The sequence below is a fragment of the Nerophis lumbriciformis genome, linkage group LG03, assembly GCF_033978685.3.
Source record: "Nerophis lumbriciformis linkage group LG03, RoL_Nlum_v2.1, whole genome shotgun sequence".
NCBI classification, from domain to species: domain Eukaryota; kingdom Metazoa; phylum Chordata; class Actinopteri; order Syngnathiformes; family Syngnathidae; genus Nerophis; species Nerophis lumbriciformis.
The window spans coordinates 31,253,096-31,273,585 of NC_084550.2; the positions used below are offsets into that span (position 1 = coordinate 31,253,096).

At 40.0% G+C, this 20,490-nt stretch overlaps 1 protein-coding gene across 6 annotated transcripts in view; it reads left to right on the forward strand.

Annotated features, from left to right (window-relative positions):
• Positions 1 to 13,570, forward strand: part of LOC133582925 (tubby-related protein 1-like) — a 32,601-nt gene extending 19,031 nt beyond the window's left edge. For all 6 annotated transcript variants that reach the window (XM_061937051.1, XM_061937035.1, XM_061937043.1 and 3 more), the window contains 6 exons: positions 4,878 to 5,042; positions 6,173 to 6,285; positions 6,697 to 6,805; positions 6,868 to 6,966; positions 7,036 to 7,207; positions 9,943 to 13,570. In XM_061937051.1, coding sequence (XP_061793035.1) covers positions 4,878 to 5,042; positions 6,173 to 6,285; positions 6,697 to 6,805; positions 6,868 to 6,966; positions 7,036 to 7,207; positions 9,943 to 10,076 — 792 coding nt within the window. In that variant the 3' untranslated portion in view covers positions 10,077 to 13,570. The remainder of the gene's footprint in view (positions 1 to 4,877; positions 5,043 to 6,172; positions 6,286 to 6,696; positions 6,806 to 6,867; positions 6,967 to 7,035; positions 7,208 to 9,942) is intronic.
• The last annotated feature ends 6,920 nt before the right edge of the window (positions 13,571 to 20,490 follow it).

The window sequence follows — 20,490 nt, forward strand, 5'->3', positions numbered from 1 at the left end:
AGCATATTGCTAATATAATCTGTTATCTTGTTGCTAATATCATGTGTTAGCATGTAGCTTATGTAATTTGTTAGCATGTTGCTCATATAATGTGTTAGCATGTTGCTAATCTAATGTGTTAGTATGTTGCTCATATCATTTGTTATCATATTGCTAATATAATGAGTTAGCATGTTGCTAATATACTATGTTAGCATGTTGCTAATATAATGTGTTAGCATGTTGCTAATATAATGTTAGCATGTTGCTAATATAGTGTGTTAGTATGTTGCTCATATCATTTGTTAGCATATTGCTAATATAGTGAGTTAGCATGTTGCTAATATACTATGTTAGCATGTTGCTAATATAATGTGTAAGCAGGTTGCTCATATGTGTTAGCATGTTGTTAATATAATGTGTTAGCATGTAGCTCATATAATGTGTTAGCATGTTGTTAATATAATGTGTTAGCATGTAGCTCATATAATGTGTTAGCATGTTGCTAATATAATGTGTTAGCAGGTTGCTCATATTATGTGTTAGCATGTTGCTAATATAGTGTGTTAACATGTTGCTCATATAATGTGTTAGCACGTTGCTATTATGATATGTTAGCATGTTGCTAATACAATGTGTTGGCAAGGTGTTAACATAATGTGTTAGTTTGTTGCTAATATCATGTGTTAGCATGTTGCTCATATCATTTGTTAACATATTGTTAATATATTGAGTTAGCTTAATGCTAATATACTATGTTAGCATGTTGCTAATATAATGTGTTAGCATGTTGCAAATATAATGTTAGCATGTTGCTCATATAATGTGTTAGCATGTTGCTAATATGATGTGTAAGCAGGCTGCTCATATTATGTGTTAGCATGTTGTTAATATAGTGTGTTAGCATGTAGCTCATATAATGTGTTAGCATGTTGCTAATATAATGTGTTAGCAGGTGGCTCATATTATGTGTTAGCATGTTGCTAATATAATGTGTTAACATGTTGCTCATATAATGGGTTAGCATGTTGCTAATATAATATGTTAGCATGTTGCTAATACAATGTGTTAGCATGTTGCTAATATAATCTGTTAGCTGGTTGCTAATATCATGTGTTAGCATGTTGCTCATGTAATTTGTTAGCATGTTGCTCATATAATGTGTTAGCATGTTGCTCATATAATGTGTTGGCAAGGTGCTAACATAATGTGTTAGCATGTTGCCTAATATCATGTGTTAGTATGTTGCTCATATCATTTGTTAGCATATTGCTAATATAATGAGTTAGCATGTTGCTAATATAATGTGTTAGCATGTTGCTAATATTATGTGTTAGCATGTTGCACATATAATGTGTTAGCATGCTGCTAATATAGTTGTATAAAGTAACTGTATAAAGTTACAACTATATGTCTTAACTTTACAACATTACAGTTATGTACACTGTTTAGATGCAGTACACTGTGTAGATGCAGTACACTGTTTAGATGCAGTACACTGTGTAGATGCAGTACACTGTGTAGATGCAGTACATTGTGTAGATGCAGTACACTGTTTAGATGCGGTACACTGTTTAGATGCAGTACACTGTGTAGATGCAGTACACTGTGTAGATGCAGTACATTCTGTAGATGCAGTACACTGTTTAGATGCGGTACACTGTTTAGATGCAGTACACTGTGTAGATGCAGTACACTGTTTAGATGCAGTACACTGTGTAGATGCAGTACATTGTGTAGATGCAGTACACTGTTTAGATGCGGTACACTGTTTAGATGCAGTACACTGTTTAGATGCAGTACACTGTGTAGATGCAGTACACTGTGTGGATGCAGTACAGGATACATGCTCTCCTTTCTGAGCTGCCACCTTATGGTGGTCGAGGAGTTTGCGTGTCCCAATGATCCTAGGAGCTATGTTGTCCGGGGGCTTCTATGCCCCCTGGTAGGGTCTCCCAAGATAAACAGGTCCTAGGTGAGGGATCAGACAAAGAGCAGCTCGAAGACCTTTATGAAAAGTACAAATCGAGGACCTAGACTTCCCTCGCCCGGACGCGAGTCACCGGGGCTCCCCTCTGGATCCAGGCCCGGAGGTGGGGCATGATGGCGAGCGCATGGTGGCCGGACCTGACCCCATGGGGCTTGGCCGGGCTCAGCCCGAAGAGGCAATGTGGGTCCCCCCTCCAATGGGCTCACCACTCATGGGAGGGGTCATAGAGGTTGGGTGCAGTGTGAGCTGGGCGGGAGCCGAAGGCAGGGCACTTGGCTACATAAGCTAGCTCTTGGGACGTGGAACGTCACCTCGCTGGGAGGGAAGGAGCCTGAGCTAGTGCGCAGGGGGGAGAAGTTTCGGCTAGATATAGTTGGACTCACTTTGACGCACAGCAAGGGCTCTGGAACCATGTCTCTTGAGAGGGGCTGGACTCTCTTCCACTCTGGCGTTGCAAACAATGAGAGGCGACGGGCTGGGTGGCAATTCTTGTTGCCCCCCCGGCTCAAAGCCTGCGCGTTGGACTTTAACCCAGTAGACGAGAGGGTAGCTTCCCTCCGCCTTCGGGTTGGGGGACGGGTCCTGACTGTTGTTTGTGCTTACGCACTAAACAGCAGCTCAGAGTACCCACTCTTTTTTGATTCCCTTGAGGGAGTACTGGAGAGTGCTCCCTCGGGTGATTCCCTTGTTATGCTGGGGGACTTCAACGCTCATGTCAGAGAGAGTTTCAAATCCCACCTCCGGAAGAACTTTGAACATGTCACGAGGGAGGTGCTTGACATTGAGTCCGAGTGGACCATGTTCCGTGCCTCTATTGTCGAGGCGGCTGATTGGAGCTGTGGCCGCAAAATGGTTGGTGTCTGTCGTGGCGGGAACCCTAGAACCCGCTGTTGGACACCAGCAGTGAGAGATGCCGTCAAGCTGAAGAAAGAGTCCTATCGAGTCCTTTTGGCTCATGGGACTACAGAGGCAGCGGACAGGTACCAACATCCCAAGCGAAGTGCGGCTTCAGCGGTCGCGGAGGCAAAAACTCGGACATGAGAGGAGTTTGGGGAAGCCATGGAAAACGACTTCCGGACGGCTTCGAAGCGATTCTGGACCACCATCCGCCGCCTCAGGAGGGGGGCGGTACACTGTCAACACCGTGTATGGAGAGGATTGTGTTCTGCTGACCTCTACTGCGGCTGTTGTGGATCGGTGGAGGGAATACTTCGAAGACCTCCTCAATCCCACCAACATGTCTTCCTATGAGGAAGCAGTGCCTGGGGAATTCTGTGGTGGGCTCTCCTATTTCTGGGGCTGAAGTTGCCGAGGTAGTTAAAAAGCTCCTCGGTGGCAAGGCCCCGGGGGTGGATGAGATCCGCCCGGAGTTCCTTAAGGCTCTGGATGCTATGGGGCTGTCTTGGTTGACAACACTCTGTAACATCGCGTGGACATCGGGTGCGGTACCTCTAGATTGGCAGACCGGGGTGGTGGTTCCTCTCTTTACGAAGGGGAACCGGAGGGTGTGTTCCAACTATCGTGGGATCACACTCCTCAGCCTTCCCGGTAAGGTCTATTCAGGTGAACTGGAGAGGAGGCTACACCGGATAGTCAAACCTCGGATCCATGAGGAACAGTGTGGTTTTCATCCTGGTCGTGGAACGGTAGACCAGCTCTATACTCTCGGCAGGGTCCTTGAGGGTGCATGGGAGTTTGCCCAACCAGTCTACATGTGCTTTGTGGACTTGGAGAAGGCATTTGACAGTGTCCCCTGGGAAGTCCTGTGGGGAGTGCTCAGAGAGTATGGGATATTGGACTGTCTGATTGTGGCGGTCCGCTCCCTGTATGATCAGTGTCAGAGCTCCGGCAGGAAGTCGGACCTGTTTCCAGTGAGGGTTGGACTCCGCCAAGGCTGCCCTTTGTCACCGATTCTGTTCATAACTTTTATGGACAGAATTTCTAGGCGCAGTCAGGGCGTTGAGGGGATCCAGTTTGGTGGTTGCAGGATTAGGTCTCTGCTTTTTGCATATGATGTCGTCCTGATGGCTTCAACTGGCCAGGATCTTCAGCTCTCACTGGATCGGTTTGCAGCCGAGTGTGAAGCGACTGGGATGAGAATCAGCACCTCCAAGTCCGAGTCCATGGTTCTCGCTCGGGAAAGGGTGGAGTGCCATCTCCAGGTTGGGGAGGAGACCCTGCCCCAAGTGAAGTGGAGGAGTTCAAGTACCTCGGAGTCTTGTTCACGAGTGAGGGAAGAGTGGATCGTGAGATCGACAGGCGGATCGGTGCCGCGTCTCCAGTAATGCGGACGCTGTATCGATCCGTTGTGATGAAGAAGGAGCTGAGCCGGAAGGCAAAGCTCTCAATTTACCGGTCGATCTACGTTTCCATCCTCACCTATGGTCATGAGCTTTGGGTTATGACCGAAAGGACAAGATCACGGGTACAAGCGGCCGAAATGAGTTTCCTCCGCCGGGTGGCGGGTCTCTCCCTTAGAGATAGGGTGAGAAGCTCTGTCATCCGGGGGGAGCTCAAAGTAAAGCCGCTGCTCCTCCACATTGAGAGGAGCCAGATGAGGTGGTTCGGGCATCTGCTCAGGATGCCAACCGATCGCCTCCCTGGGGAGGTGTTTAGGGCACGTCCGACCAGCAGGAGGCCACGGGGAAGACCCAGGACACGTTGGGAAGACTATGTCTCCCGACTGGCCTGGGAACGCCTCGGGATCCCCTGGGAGGAGCTGGACGCAGTGGCTGGGGAGAGGGAAGTCTGGGCTTCTCTGCTTAGGCTGCTTCCCCCGCAACCCAACCTCGGATAAGCGGAAGAAAATGGATGGATGGATGAAAGGATACATGCTGGGACATCCTGTAGTGTCAGTTTTAATGGATGAGGCCCAGATGTGTCCAATAACAACATTCTTTGTGACTAGACAAGATCGCCATCGCCCGAGATCCACTTTGACAACCTGGAGGTGTTTGTGTTGGAGCCTGCACCTCAAGGCAGGGCTGTGAAGTGCAGAGTGACCCGGGACCAGCGGGGGATGGACAAGAGTCTCTACCCGCTCTACTACCTGCACCTAGACAATGACAAGAAGGTAGGAGGTCACCTCATGAAATATTACAATACAGTGTTACTGTTCAAACTGTGTGTCATGTTACACTGGCCTAAAATATGAAATACACTTGTTCATTAAAACCTCTGTCTTGTTTTAATGAATACTTAGGTCTACTACGCTACTGTATTTAATGTTGTCATTATGGTGGTACTTAATGAATACTTGGGTCTACTACACTACTGTATTTAATGTTGTCATTATGGTGGTACTTAATGAATACTTAGGTCTACTACACTACGGTATTTTAATATTGTCATATGGTGGTACTTAATGAATACTTAGGTCTACTACACTACTGTATTTAATGTTGTCATTATGGTGGTACTTAATGAATACTTAGGTCTACTACACTACGGTATTTTAATATTGTCATCTTATCTTCATCATCACCTTCATTCCATAAGACACATTAGTTTCATTGTACACAACAAACTGTAACACACTTATATTATTAAACATGTGAGGAACATATTAAAGCCATGCAGCTACTGCCATCTAGTGGCCTACATCAACACCTACACCCACAACTAGTGGCCTACATGAACACCTACACCCACATCTAGTGGCCTACATCAACACCTACACCCACATCTAGTGGCCTACATCAACACCTACACCCACATCTAGTGGCCTACATCAACACCTACACCCACATCTAGTGGCCTACATCAACACCTACACCCTCATCTAGTGGCCTACATCAACACCTACACCCACATCTAGTGGCCTACATCAACACCTACACCCACATCTAGTGGCCTACATCAACACCTACAACCACATCTAGTGGCCTACATCAACACCTACAACCACATCTAGTGGCCTACATCAACACCTACACCCACATCTCGTGGCCTACATCAACACCTACACCCACATCTAGTGGCCTACATCAACCCCTACACCCACATCTAGTGGCCTACATCAACACCTACACCCTCATCTAGTGGCCTACATCAACACCTACACCCACATCGAGTGGCCGACATCAACACCTACACCCACATCTAGTGGCCTACATCAACACCTACACCCACAAGTGTTTCATTGGTAGACCAGACCCCAGACCATGAATGGAAACATTCCTGGTCCTTGTCTTCTTCTTCCAGACCTTTCTGCTGGCTGGCAGGAAAAGAAAAAAATGTGCAACCTCTAATTATCTCATCTCTACTGACGCTACCGATCTATCAAGAGGAGGACATAATTTCATAGGGAAGCTGAGGTATGGCATTCATTCATTCATTCATTCATTCATTCTGTCCCAACATCCAACTAGATGCTAACATGGTCATGTGTCATTCAGGTCCAACTAGATGCTAACATCCAACTAGATGCTAACATGGTCATGTGTCATTCAGGTCCAACTAGATGCTAACATCCAACTAGATGCTAACATGGTCATGTGTCATTCAGGTCCAACTAGATGCTAACATCCAACTAGATGCTAACATGGTCATGTGTCATTCAGGTCCAACTAGATGCTAACATCCAACTAGATGCTAACATGGTCATGTGTCATTCAGGTCCAACTTGATGCTAACATCCAACTAGATGCTAACATGGTCATGTGTTATTCAGGTCCAACTAGATGCTAACATCCAACTAGATGCTAACATGGTCATGTGTCATTCAGATCCAACTTGATGGGCACCAAGTTCACGGTCTTTGACAACGCTCTGAACCCTGAGAGAGCCCTACCAGACATGTCTAATGCCCGGCAGGAGTTAGCAGGCATCATCTACGTAAGTCAGCAGAAGTCCTCTTCAACCACACGAGCATCTTCAACCTTGATTTCTGGCACCAGGAGACCAACGTCTTAGGGATGAAGGGCCCCAGGAGGATGACGGTCATCGTCCCCGGCATGGACAAGGACGACGAGCGAGTGGCCCTACGGCCAAGAAATGTGGGTTCCGGGGAGAAGAAGTCCTTGACCTGGTGTTTTCCTGCTGTGTGAACCATGACATGTTTCCAGGACTGTGACGGCCTGCTGATCCGGCACCAGAACCGCAGGATGGAGAATCTGATTGAGCTTCACAATAAGACTCCGGTGTGGAACGAAGAAACCTCCTCACATGTGCTCAACTTCAATGGCAGGGTCACCCAGGCCTCCATTAAGAACTTCCAGATAGTCCATGACAAAGACTGTAAGTCCTCCTATAGTACACATCAATACTACCTTCTTCTACCTATAGTACATATCAATACTACCTTCTTCTACCTATAGTACATATCAATACTACCTTCTTGTACCTATAGTACACATCAATACTACCTTCTTGTACCTATAGTACATATCAATACTACCTTCTTGGCGCTATAGTACACATCAATACTACCTTCTTGTACCTATAGTACACATCAATACTGCCTTCCTGTACCTATAGTACACATCAATACTACCTTCTTGCACCTATAGTACACATCAATACTACAAACAAACTTCAACCAGCCAACTACAAAGACTGAGTCTATATATTCGTTATATAGAAGAAGATCTACCATCTAGCTACCATCTAGTTACCATCTACCATCTGGCTACCATATAGCTACCATCTACTATCTAGCTACCATCTAGCTACCATCTACCATCTAGCTACCATCAACCATCTGGTTATCATCTACCATCTAGCTACCATCTACCATCTGGATACCATCTAGCTACCATCTACCATCTAGCTACCATCAACCATCTAGCTACCATCAACCATCTGGCTATCATCTACCATCTAGCTACCATCTACCATCTGGATACCATCTAGCTACCATCTACCATCTGGATACCATCTAGCTACCATCTACCATCTGGATACCATCTAGCTACCATCTACCATATAGCTACCATCTACCATCTAGCTACCATCTACCATCTGGATACCATCTATCTACCATCTAGCTACCATCTACCATAAAGCTACCATCTACCAGACGGTAGATGGTAGCTAGATGGTAGCAGATGGTAGCTAGATGGCCGCTGCTAAGCAGAGGCTAAGCAGAGGGTGTGGGAGCAGTTTGGAGAATCCATGGAGAAGGACTATCAGGCGGCACCAAAGCTGTTCTGGAAAACCATACAACACCTCATGAGGGGGAAGCGGGGAACCATCCAAACTGTGTACAGCAAGGATGGGACTCTGCTGACTTCAAGTGAGGAAGTCGTAGGGCGCTGGAAACTCCTGAACCCAATTACATCAGACACACCCTCCCTGACAGGAGCGGAGCCTGAGGATGATGGGGGATCGATGTCGATCTCTCGGAGTGAAGTCACTGAGGTAGTTAGACAACTCCACAGTGGCAAAGCTCCGGGGGTTGACGAGATCTGTCCAGAAATGCTGAAGGCTCTGGGTGTTGAGGGGCTGTCTTGATTGATACGCCTTTTTAACATTGTGTGGAAGTCTGGGACAGTGCCGAGGGACTGGCAGACTGGGGTGGTGGTTCCCCTTTTCAAAAAGGGGGACCAGAGGGTGTGTGCTAATTACAGGGGTATCACACTACTCAGTCTCCCTGGGAAAGTTTACGCCAAGGTACTGGAAAGGAGGGTCCGGCCGATTGTCGAACCTCAGATTCAAGAAGAGCAATGTGGATTCCGTCCTGGTCGTGGAACAACTGACCAGCTCTTTACTCTTGCGGGAATCCTGGAGAACACCTGGGAGCATGTCTATCCAGTCTACATGTGGTTTGTGGATTTGGAGAAGGCGTATGACCGGGTCTTCCAGGAGATCTTGTGGGATGTGATGAGGAAGTACGGGGTGAGGTGAACCCTGCTGAGGGCCATCTAATCTCTGTACAACCAAAGCGAGAGTTGTGTCCGGCTTCTTGAATGAAGTCGGAGCCGTTTCCAGTGGGTTGGTCTCCGCCAGGGCTGCGCTCTGTCACCTATCCTGTTTGTGATTTTCATGGACAGGATTTCTAGGCAGAGTCGTAGCCATGGCGGAGAGGGTTTACGTCTCGGGGGGCTAAAGGTTGCGTCACTGCTGTTTGCAGATGATGTGGTCCTGATGGCACCTTCGGTTCGTGACCTTCAGCTCTCACTGGATCGGTCCGCAGCAGAGTGTTCAGCGACTTGGAAGAGGATCAGCATCTCCAAATCTGAGGCCATGGTTCTCAGCAGGAAACCGATGATTTGTACAGTCCAGGTAGAGAACGAGACTCTGTCCCAGGTGGAGGAGTTGAAGTATCTCGGGGTCTTGTTCACGAGTGAGGGAAAGATGGAGAAAGAAATCAGCCGGAGCAGCTGGGGCAGCATTGCAGTCTCTCTGCCGCACTGTTGTGACCAAACCAGAGCTGAGCTAGAAGGCAAAGCTCTCGGTCTACCGAGCTATCTACATTCCTACTTTCACCTATGGTCATTAAGTGTGGGTCATGACCCAAAGAATAAGATACAAGCGGCAGAAATGAGTTTCCTCAGAAGGGTGGCTGGAATCTCCCTTAGAGATAGGGTGAGAAGTTCAGTCACCTGAGAGAGACTCGGAGTAGAGCCGCTGCTCCTTCGCTTGGAAAGGAGCCAGCTTAGGTGGTTCGGGCATCTCGTGCGGATGCCTCACCAGCGTCTCCCTAGGGAGGTCCTCGTTGCACGTCCCACTGGGAGGAGACCCCGGGGCAGGCCAAGGACCAGATGGGGGGATTACATCTCCTCTCTGGCCTGGGAACGCTTTGGGATTCCCCAGGAGGAAGTTGCTAATGTTGCTCTGGAGAGGGAAGTCTGGGGGTCTCTGCTGGAGCTGTTGTCCCCGCGACCCCATTCCGGATAAGCCGTTGAAGATGGATGGATGGAAGTGTATATTAGTATTGTAGACTATTAGAAGATACTACATACATCATTCCATACCTATCTATTCAGCTATAAATACAGAATGTTGATGTAACATGTCACCTTCCTTTCCAGTGGACTACATCGTGATGCAGTTTGGCCGAATAGCCGACGACATTTTCACTCTGGACTTCAAGTACCCTCTGTGTGCCGTACAAGCCTTCGCCATCGCGCTCTCTAGCTTCGATGGTAAACTAGCCTGCGAGTAACACACACACACACACACACACACACACACACACACACACACACACACACACACACACTTTCATGTATTTCTTACCTTCTGAGACCTCCAAAAAAATGCCTCCCTCTTTAGGACCAGCCTTTCTAAATATATAAAGAAATGTATGCAAAAGGTCAGAATGTCACAAGAAAAACTTGGACTTTTGGCAGTTTTATAATAAAAGTCGAAATTTTACTCAACACAAGTCAAAATGTTACAAGAAAAACTGAACATTTGTGCAATATTTTGATAAAAAGTGGAATTTTACTCAATAACAGTTGCCATTTTACAAGAAAATCTTACAATTTTGGCAAGTGGTCATTTTACTCGACAAAAGTCACAATTTTATAAGAAAACATTACAATTTTGGCAATATTACAATAATAATGTAATTTTACTCGGCAAAATTATGACAAAAGTCATAAATGTCACTATTTTACAACAACAACAAAAAAGTTGGCAATGTTGTGTTAAAAGTCAGAATTTGATATGACAAATGTCATCATTTTGCATTAAAAAGTAATAATTTAACGTAAAAAATTAATAATTTTACGAGAAAATATTGCAATATTACAAAAACAGAAAGAATATGAGAAATTGTTCCCAATTTTATAAGAAAAAGGTCGACACATTGTGAGAAAGACTGCTTTTAGTTAATTAATTATTGTTTGGGAATTTTTTGTTTGTAATTGTTTTTTAATCTTCATTATTTACTTCAAGTTATTACCGTTTGTCTCTATATAGATATTTATTTAATTGTTTTATTAATTTTACACACACACTTGTTATTTCATATGTTAACCAGAGGGGGAGCACTTAACATTTTTACACACACTTGTTATTTCATATGTTGACCAGAGGGGGCGCATTTCAATTTCTTACACACACTTGTTATTTCATATTTTGACCAGAGGGGGAGCACTTCACATTTTTACACACACTTGTTATTTCATATGTTGACCAGAGGAGGAGCACTTCACATTTTTACACACACTTGTTATTTCGTATGTTGACCAGAGGGGGAGCACTTCACATTTTTACACACACTTGTTATTTCATATGTTGACCAGAGGGGGAGCACTTCACATTTTTACACACACTTGTTATTTCATATGTTGACCAGAGGGGGAGCCCTTCACATTTTTACACACACTTGTTATTTCATATGTTGACCAGAGGGGGAGCATTTTTAAAAGCGACACACAGTCAATGTGAAAATCCCTCCTTTTTGGGACCACCCTCATTTTGATAGATGTCACCAGCAAATGAGACGTTGTCTATTAGATGTTATTGGGACCATGATTTATGTCATCACTTGTTCACACCTCCTCATATGGAAGATACTTTTCCTTCTTCATGTCTCAGGAAGGGTAGAAATACAAGAGAATACACATACACACACACACACACACACACACACACACACACACACACACACACACACACACACACACACACACGCCTATCAGACCGAGCCAGGTCCGAGGAGATGAACGTGACGATTCTGCTGCTGGGGTGGAGGCGCCACTCTCCAGGGTCTGTTGTTCCCCACAGTTATACGTCTGACGACTCAGCAGACATCTGGACTGTGGACCTGCTGTGGACGAGTCCTGATGACAATAACAACAGCATGGGTGCATCATAACAACAGCATGGGTGTATCATTGTGTTCAAATGGTGGCTGGATAGACAATGAAATGTTTGATTGGTTCCAGGCTGGTTCTTTCTCTCCAAGTCTTTGCTTTGTTACTCGACTTACAAACCCCGTTTCCATATGAGTTGGGAAATTGTGTTAAATGATTTGCAAATCCTTTTCAAGCCATATTCAGTTGAATATGCTACAAAGACAACATATTTGATGTTCAAACTCATAAACTTTATTGTTATTTGTTGCAAATAATCCTTAACTTAGAATTTTATGGCTGCAACACGTGCCAAAGTAGTTGGGAAAGGGCATGTTCACCACTGTGTTACATGGCCTTTCCTTTTAACAACACTCAGTAAACGTTTGGGAACTGAGGAGACACATTTTTGAAGTAGAATTATTTCCCATTCTTGCTTGATGTACAGCTTAAGTTGTTCAACAGTCCGGGGGTCTCCGTTGTGCTATTTTAGGCTTCATAATGCGCCACACATTTTCAATGGGAGACAGGTCTGGACTACAGGCAGGCCAGTCTGGTACCCGCACTCTTTTACTATGAAGCCACGTTGATGTAACACGTGGCTTGGCATTGTCTTGCTGAAATAAGCAGGGGCGTCCATGGTAACGTTGCTTGGATGGCAACATATGTTGCTCCAAAAGCTGTATGTACCTTTCAGCATTAATGGCGCCTTCACAGATGTGTAAGTTACCCATGTCTTGGCCACTAATACACCCCCATACCATCACACATGCTGCCTTTTACACTTTCACCCTAGAACAATCCGGATGGTTCTTTTCCTCTTTGGTCCGGAGGACACGACGTCCACAGTTTCCAAAAACAATTTGAAATGTGGACTCGTCAGACCACAGAACACTTTTCCACTTTGTATCAGTCCATCTTAGATGAGCTCAGGCCCAGCGAAGCCGAAGGCGTTTCTGGGTGTTGTTGATAAACGGTTTTCGCCTTGCATAGGAGAGTTTTAACTTGCACTTACAGATGTAGCGACCAACTGTAGTTACTGACAGTGGGTTTCTGAAGTGTTCCTGAGCCCATGTGGTGATATCCTTTACACACTGATGTCGCTTGTTGATGCAGTACAGCCTGAGGGATGGAAGGTCACGGGCTTAGCTGCTTACGTGCAGTGATTTCTCCAGATTCTCTGACCCCTTTGATGCTATTACGGACCGTAGATGGTGAAATCCCTAAATTCCTTGCAATAGCTGCTTGAGAAAGGTTTTTCTTAAACTGTTCAACAATTTGCTCACGCATTTGTTGACAAAGTGGTGACCCTCGCCCCATTCTTGTTTGTGAATGACTGAGCATTTAATGGAATCTACTTTTATACCCAATCATGGCACCCACCTGTTCCCAATTAGCCTGCACACCTGTGGGATGTTCCAAATAAGTGTTTGATGAGCATTCCTCAACTTTATCAGTATTTATTGCCACCTTTCCCAACTACTTTGTCACGTGTTGCTGGCATCAAATTCTAAAGTTAATGATTATTTGCAAAATCAGTTTGAACATCAAATATGTTGTCTTTGTAGCATATTCAACTGAATATGGGTTGAAAATGATTTGCAAATCATTGTATTCCGTTTATATTTACATCTAACACAATTTCCCAACTCATAGGGAAACAGGGTTTGTACTTTATGTCAACTTTTTTTTGCACTGCAGGGTTTTAAGAGACTAACATGTCAAGTATTTGCACTTGCACCCAGGGGTGCTACACAGACAATAAGTGGTGATCCTTGCTTTAAATCATTACCACTTCCACCTATCGGGGATCAATAAACATTGATTAGAACGTCTTCTTTATTTCATTCTTCTTGTCTTTTTGTCCACACAACTTATTTTCAAAGGGAACTTTTCAAAGGGAACTGCACTAGGAGTGACAAAAGAGGAACTAATCAATATTGTGAAAAAAGGTCAATCCAAGACCTCAACTAATTGCAACAAAATTGATATGAAAACAATAAAAAAGGTTATTGAAGAGATTTCAGAACCTTTAACAAACCTATCATTTCAAACATTCCCAGATCAAATAAAAATAGCAGAAGTTGTACTGATTTATTAGGTTGGAGACAAAGAGTTTAGAAACTACACACCTGATTCTCTACTTCTACCATTTGATACAATTATTGAAAAAGTGTTGAACAGATTAGACAAATTCATCCATAAACAGTCAGAGACAACAATGAGGATACAGAGCCAACATCTCAGCATCAATGTTAAATTTTTTTTTTATGGATTTAACAAAAACATTTGATCATATCTTAATAAACTAAATAGAAGGGTATGGCATCAGAGAGTTGGTCTTAAACTGGCTTAGAAGCTACTTAACCAACAGGAAGTAATACATGAAGATAGGAGAACACACTTCTACTAAATATATCTTGTGGTGTACCTCAGGGTTCAATACTAGGACCAACATTGTTCAATCATTATATAAATGACATTAGTAAAGTTACAAAGGAATTAGGCAAGGCAAGGCAACTTTATTTATATAGAACTTTTCATACACAAGGCAGACTCAAAGTGCTTCACAGACAACAAAGTGAAATGAAAGAAAATAAAAGCAAAATTAAAATGCAGACAATAAAAACAGTGCGGACGTTAAAAGTTAAAAGATTAAAAGATTTAGCTGAAAGCTAAGGTGAACATAAAAGTTTTCAGTCTAGTTTTAAAAGTAGTCAGAGTTGGGGAAAGTCTGACATCTTCAGGAAGTTTATTCCAGCTATTTGTTGCATAGTGACTGAATGATGCTCTCCCTTCATTTGACTTTACTCTGGAAACCGCTAACAGATTGCTCTCAGAAGATCTTAGTGATCTAGAGGGCTTATATAGTGGGAGCATATACTTGGGCCCTAGACCATGTAGTGATTTATATGTGAGCAGGAGGACTTTGAAATCAATTCTCTGATGTCTAGGGAGCCAATGTAAGGATTTAAGAATTGGTGTAATGTGCTCACATTTGTTGGTCTTTGATAGAACTCTAGCAGCAGCGTTCTGAACAAGCTGTAGCTGCCGGACAGTTTTTTTGGGGAAGACCTGCAAGGAGACCATTACAATAGTCTAGCCTACTGGTAATAAAGGCATGTACAAGTTTTTCTAAGTCTTGTTACATTTTTGAGGTGATAGTAGGCCGATTTTGTTACTCATTTGATGTGACTGTCGACATGTAAATCAGAATCTAAAATAATACCAAGATTTCTGACTTTATTTGAGGTTTTCAGGGACAGTGATTGAAGGTGTTGGATGACTTTAAACCTTTCTTTTTTAGCAGCAAAAACAATGATCTCAGTTTTATCTTCATTTAGTTGTAGGAAATGTTGGCACATCCAGTGTTTGACTTGCTCAATGCACTGGCACAGAAGATCTATGGGCGATAGTCATTTGGTGATAGCGCTACATAGATGTGGGTGTCATCGGCATAGCAATGATGGTCAATGTTATTATTTTGCATGAAGCTAGTTTGATTTGCAGATGATACAAGTGTGTGTTGTTCAGGAGAGAACACACAAAAGATAACACAAATAATAACACATTAAAAAGATGCTTTGACAAAAAGAGACTCTTTGAATCTCAGTAAAGGTAAAATAAAGATATTTGGTAAGAGTAGAAGAGAAAATCAAACAAACACAAATAGACGGAGTATACATTGAAAGGGTAAAATAAAACATATTTTGGGAGTAATAATAGATGATAAAATCAACTGGAAATCTCATGTAAAAAATATACAACATAAAGTAGCAAGAAACACGTCAATTATAATCAAATAAAATATGTTGTGGACCAAAAATGACTTTATATAATTTACTGCTCACTAGTGTTACATATGTGATTATTGTGTAGAAATATGATGACATCATGACTAAAGTAGACGTATTCACTACAAGAAAGATGAGTTATAATAAAACATCAAGTTGGATATAGAGAACATTTATTTATTCAATCACAAATATTAAAAGTCAATGATTAGCAAACATGTAAAATGATGCAAACTATAACCTGCGAGCCAAGAATGTAGAACAATTCTTCTCCACTAAAGAGGAGAAATATCATGTAAAAGATGTGTATGCACGTACAAGACTTAAAAGCTTTAGTATATCAGTATGTGGAATGAAATGATGGAATGGATGAAGTAAAGAAATGAAAGAAAGCAGCAATATGATTGACTTTAAGAGACTGTTCAAACTACAAGTCTTCACTAAGTACACACAACTACAATTAGGATCAACATCTTCAACCTTTTTTTTACATAAAGATTATTTATGTATTTAATATTTGTTTACTTACTATGGTATATCATTTATTTATTATTTATGTATTTAATATTTGTTTACTTACTATGGTATATCATTTATTTATTATTTATGTATTTAATATTTGTTTACTTACTTTGGTATATTATTTATGTATTTAACATTTGTTTACTTACTATGGTACATAATTTATTTATTATTATTTAATATTTGTTTACTTACGATGGTATATTATGTATTTATTATTATTTAATGTTTGTTTATTTACTACGGTATATAATTGTTTTATTATTATTTAATATTTGTTTACTTACATTGGTATACTATTTATGTATTATGTATTTAATATTTATTAACTTACTATTGTCATGATCTGTGGTTCGGATCATGTTTTATGTTATTTTCTGTTTAAGACTCCATAGTTCCTGGTTGCACTTCCTTGTTTGTTTTGTCACCATGGTTACTCATTGTGTTCACCTGTCTGTGATTAGTGCTCAGCTGCTTCCCGAGCACTAATCAGAGACATTATTTAAGCTTGTCTTTGCCAGTCAGTTGGCCTGGCTTCATTGTTTGCGTCACACCTTTGCCAAGTAAGTTTTTGTTCATTCCATGCCATAGCCCACGCTAAGTCCTAGCTTCACTTTCCTTTCTTGTTCTTTGCCTATGTTTTTGGTAGTTGGGTGATTTATGTTCAATAAATCAAATCCTACCTTTAAGACTTCGTCCGGAGCCATCAGTGTTGCATTGGGAGAACGAACCGCAGTGAGCTGCAAACCCCGCCGTGACAACTATGGTATATTATTTATTTTATATTTGTTTACTTACTGTGGTATACTATTTATTTGTTATTTATTTAATATTTGTTTACTTACAATGGTATATTATTTATTTAATATTTATTTAATTACTATGGTATATTTATTTAATATTGGTTGACTTACTATGGTATTATTTATTATTTATTTAATATTTGTTTACTTACTATTATAAAGTATTTAATATTTGTTTACTTACTATGGTATATTTATTATTTATGGATGTAATATTTGTTTACCTACTATGGTATATTATTATTTATGTATCTAGTATTTGTTTACTTACTATGGTACATTATTTATTTATTATTTAATATTTGTTTACTTACTATGGTATATTATTTATTTAATATGTATTTACTTACTATGGTACATTTATTTAATATTTGTTTACTTACTATGGTATATTATTTATTTAATATTTATTTAATTACTATGGTATATTATTTATTTAATATTGGTTGACTTACTATGGTATATTATTTATTTAATATTTGTTTACTTACTACGGTATATTATTTATTTATTTATTATTTAACATTTGTTTACTTACTATGGTATATTTATTTATTATTTATTTAATATTTGTTTACTTACAATGGTACATTATTTATTTAGAATGTATTTAATTACTATGGTATATTATTTATTTAATATTGGTTGACTTACTATGGTATATTATTTATTATTTATTTAATATTTGTTTACTTACTATTATATAGTATTAAATATTTGTTTACTTACTTTTACATAGTATTTAATATTTGTTTACTTATTATGGTATATTATTTATGAATGTAATATTTGTTTACTTACTATGGTTTATTATTTATTATTTATGTATCTAATATTTGTTTACTCTCTATGGTACATTATTTATTTATTGTTTATTTAATATTTGTTTACTTACTATGGTATATTATTTATTCAATATTTATTTAATTACTATGGTATATTATTTATTCAATATTTATTTAATTACTATGGTATATTATTTATTTAATGTTTACTTACTATGGTATAGTATTTAATTAATATTTGTTTACTTACTATGGTTTATTATTTATGTATCTAATATTTGTTTACTTACTATGATATATATATATATATATATATATATATATATATATATATATATATATATATATACACATACACACTTACTATGGTATATTATTTATTCATTATTTATTTAATTACTATGGTATATTATTTATTATGGTATATTATTATTTATTTGGTAGAGTGGCCGTGCCCGCAACCTTAGGGTTGCAGGTTCGATCCCCGCTTCCGCCATCCTAGTCACTGCCGTTGTGTCCTTGGGCAAGACACTTTACCCACCTGCTCCCAGTGCCACCCACACTGCTTTTAATGTAACTTAGATATTGGCTTTCACTATGTAAAACGCTTTGAGTCACTAGAGAAAAAGTGCTATATAAATATAATTCACTTCACTTCACAATTTATTTAATATTGGTTGACTTACTATGGTATATTATTTATTTATTATTTATTTAATATTGGTTGACTTACTATATATATATATATATATATATATATATAGTAAGTCAACCAATATTAAATAAATAATATACCATAGTAAGTGTATATATATATATATATATATATATATATATATATATATATATATACACATTTTTTTTAAATATTGTTTTTAAATTATTAAATCAACATAAAAAACACAAGATACACTTACAATTAGTGCACCAACCCAAAAAACCTCCCTCCCCCATTTACACTCATTCACACAAAAGGGTTGTTTCTTTCTGTTGTTAATATTGTGGTAGGTTCCTACATTATATATCAATATATATCAATACAGTCTGCAGGGATACAGTCCAGTCCGTGAAGATGATGTCCAGTCCAGATGATGTCCAGTCCAGTCCGTGAAGATGATGTCCAGTCCAGATGATGTCCAGTCCAGTCCGTGAAGATGATGTCCAGATGATGTCCATGAAGATGATGTCCAGGTGGGGCTCAGCAACACACACCTTCATCCATGTACACTCAACACTAGGACACACAACAACAGATAGCATATCATCTATAAACATAATTACACTTTCAAAATAACCCTTTGAGGACTTCCCATCTTTTTTTCATGTTTTGTGGCATCATTGTCGTTTTCAACCATGTAACTTTCTGAAGTTAAAAAATACTGAATAAATGTTTTAAAGAAAGTAATACTAAGTGAATATCTTCAAAATAAACCTTTTACCGAGTACTATTAATAAATTGACTAAGTCATGATTGTCAATCAACTCTCCTAAAATAACACAAACCACATTAAGTTTCATCAACAAAACAATCCTTCTTTTTCTACTTCCACACAAAACAAAGACACAATATGACAATACAATATGACAATACAATATGACAATACAATATGACAAAAGGAAGACACAATATGACAATACAATATGACAATACAATGACAAAAGAAAGACACAATATGACAAAAGGAAGACACAATATGACAAAAAGAAGACACAATATGACAATACAATATGACAAAAGGAAGACACAATATGACAATACAATATGACAAAAGGAAGACACAATATGACAATACGACAATACAATATGACAAAAGGAAGACACAATATGACAATACAATAGGACAATACAATATGACAAAAGAAAGACACAATATGACAAAAAGAAGACACAATATGACAATACGACAATACAATATGACAAAAGGAAGACACAATATGACAATACAATATGACAATACAATATGACAAAAGGAAGACACAATATGACAATACAATATGGCAATACAATATGACAAAAGGAAGACACAATATGACAATATAACATGACAATACAATATGACAAAAGAAAGACACAATATGACAAAAGGAAGACACAATGACAAAAAGAAGACAATATGACAATACAATATGACAAAAGAAAGACACTATGACAATACAATATGACAATACAATGACAAAAGAAAGACACAATATGACAAAAGGAAGACACAATATGACAAAAATAAGACACAATATGACAATACAATATGACAAAAGGAAGACACAATATGACAATACAATATGACAATACAATATGACAAAAGGAAGGCACAATATGACAATACAATATGATAATACAATATGACAAAAGGAAGACACAATATGACAATACAATATGACAAAAGGAAGACACAATATGACAATACAACATGACAAAAGGAAGACAAAATACAATACGACAATACAATATGACAAAAGGAAGACACAATATGACAATACAATATGACAACACAATATGACAAAAGAAAGACAATATGACAAAAGGAAGACACAATGACAAAAGGAAGACACAATATGACAATACAATATGACAAAAGAAAGACACTATGACAATACAATATGACAAAAGAAAGACACAATATGACAATACAATACGAAGGTCCTGCAGTCTTGGGTTCAATCCCGGGCTCGGGATCTTTCTGTGTGGAGTTTGCATATCCTCCCCGTGACTGCGTGGGTTCCCTCCGGGTACTCCGGCTTCCTCCCACTTCCAAAGACATGCACCTGGGGATAAGTTGATTGGCAACACTAAATTGGCCCTAGTGTGTGGATGTGAGTGTGAATGTTGTCTGTCTATCTGTGTTGGCCCTGCGATGAGGTGGCGACTTGTCC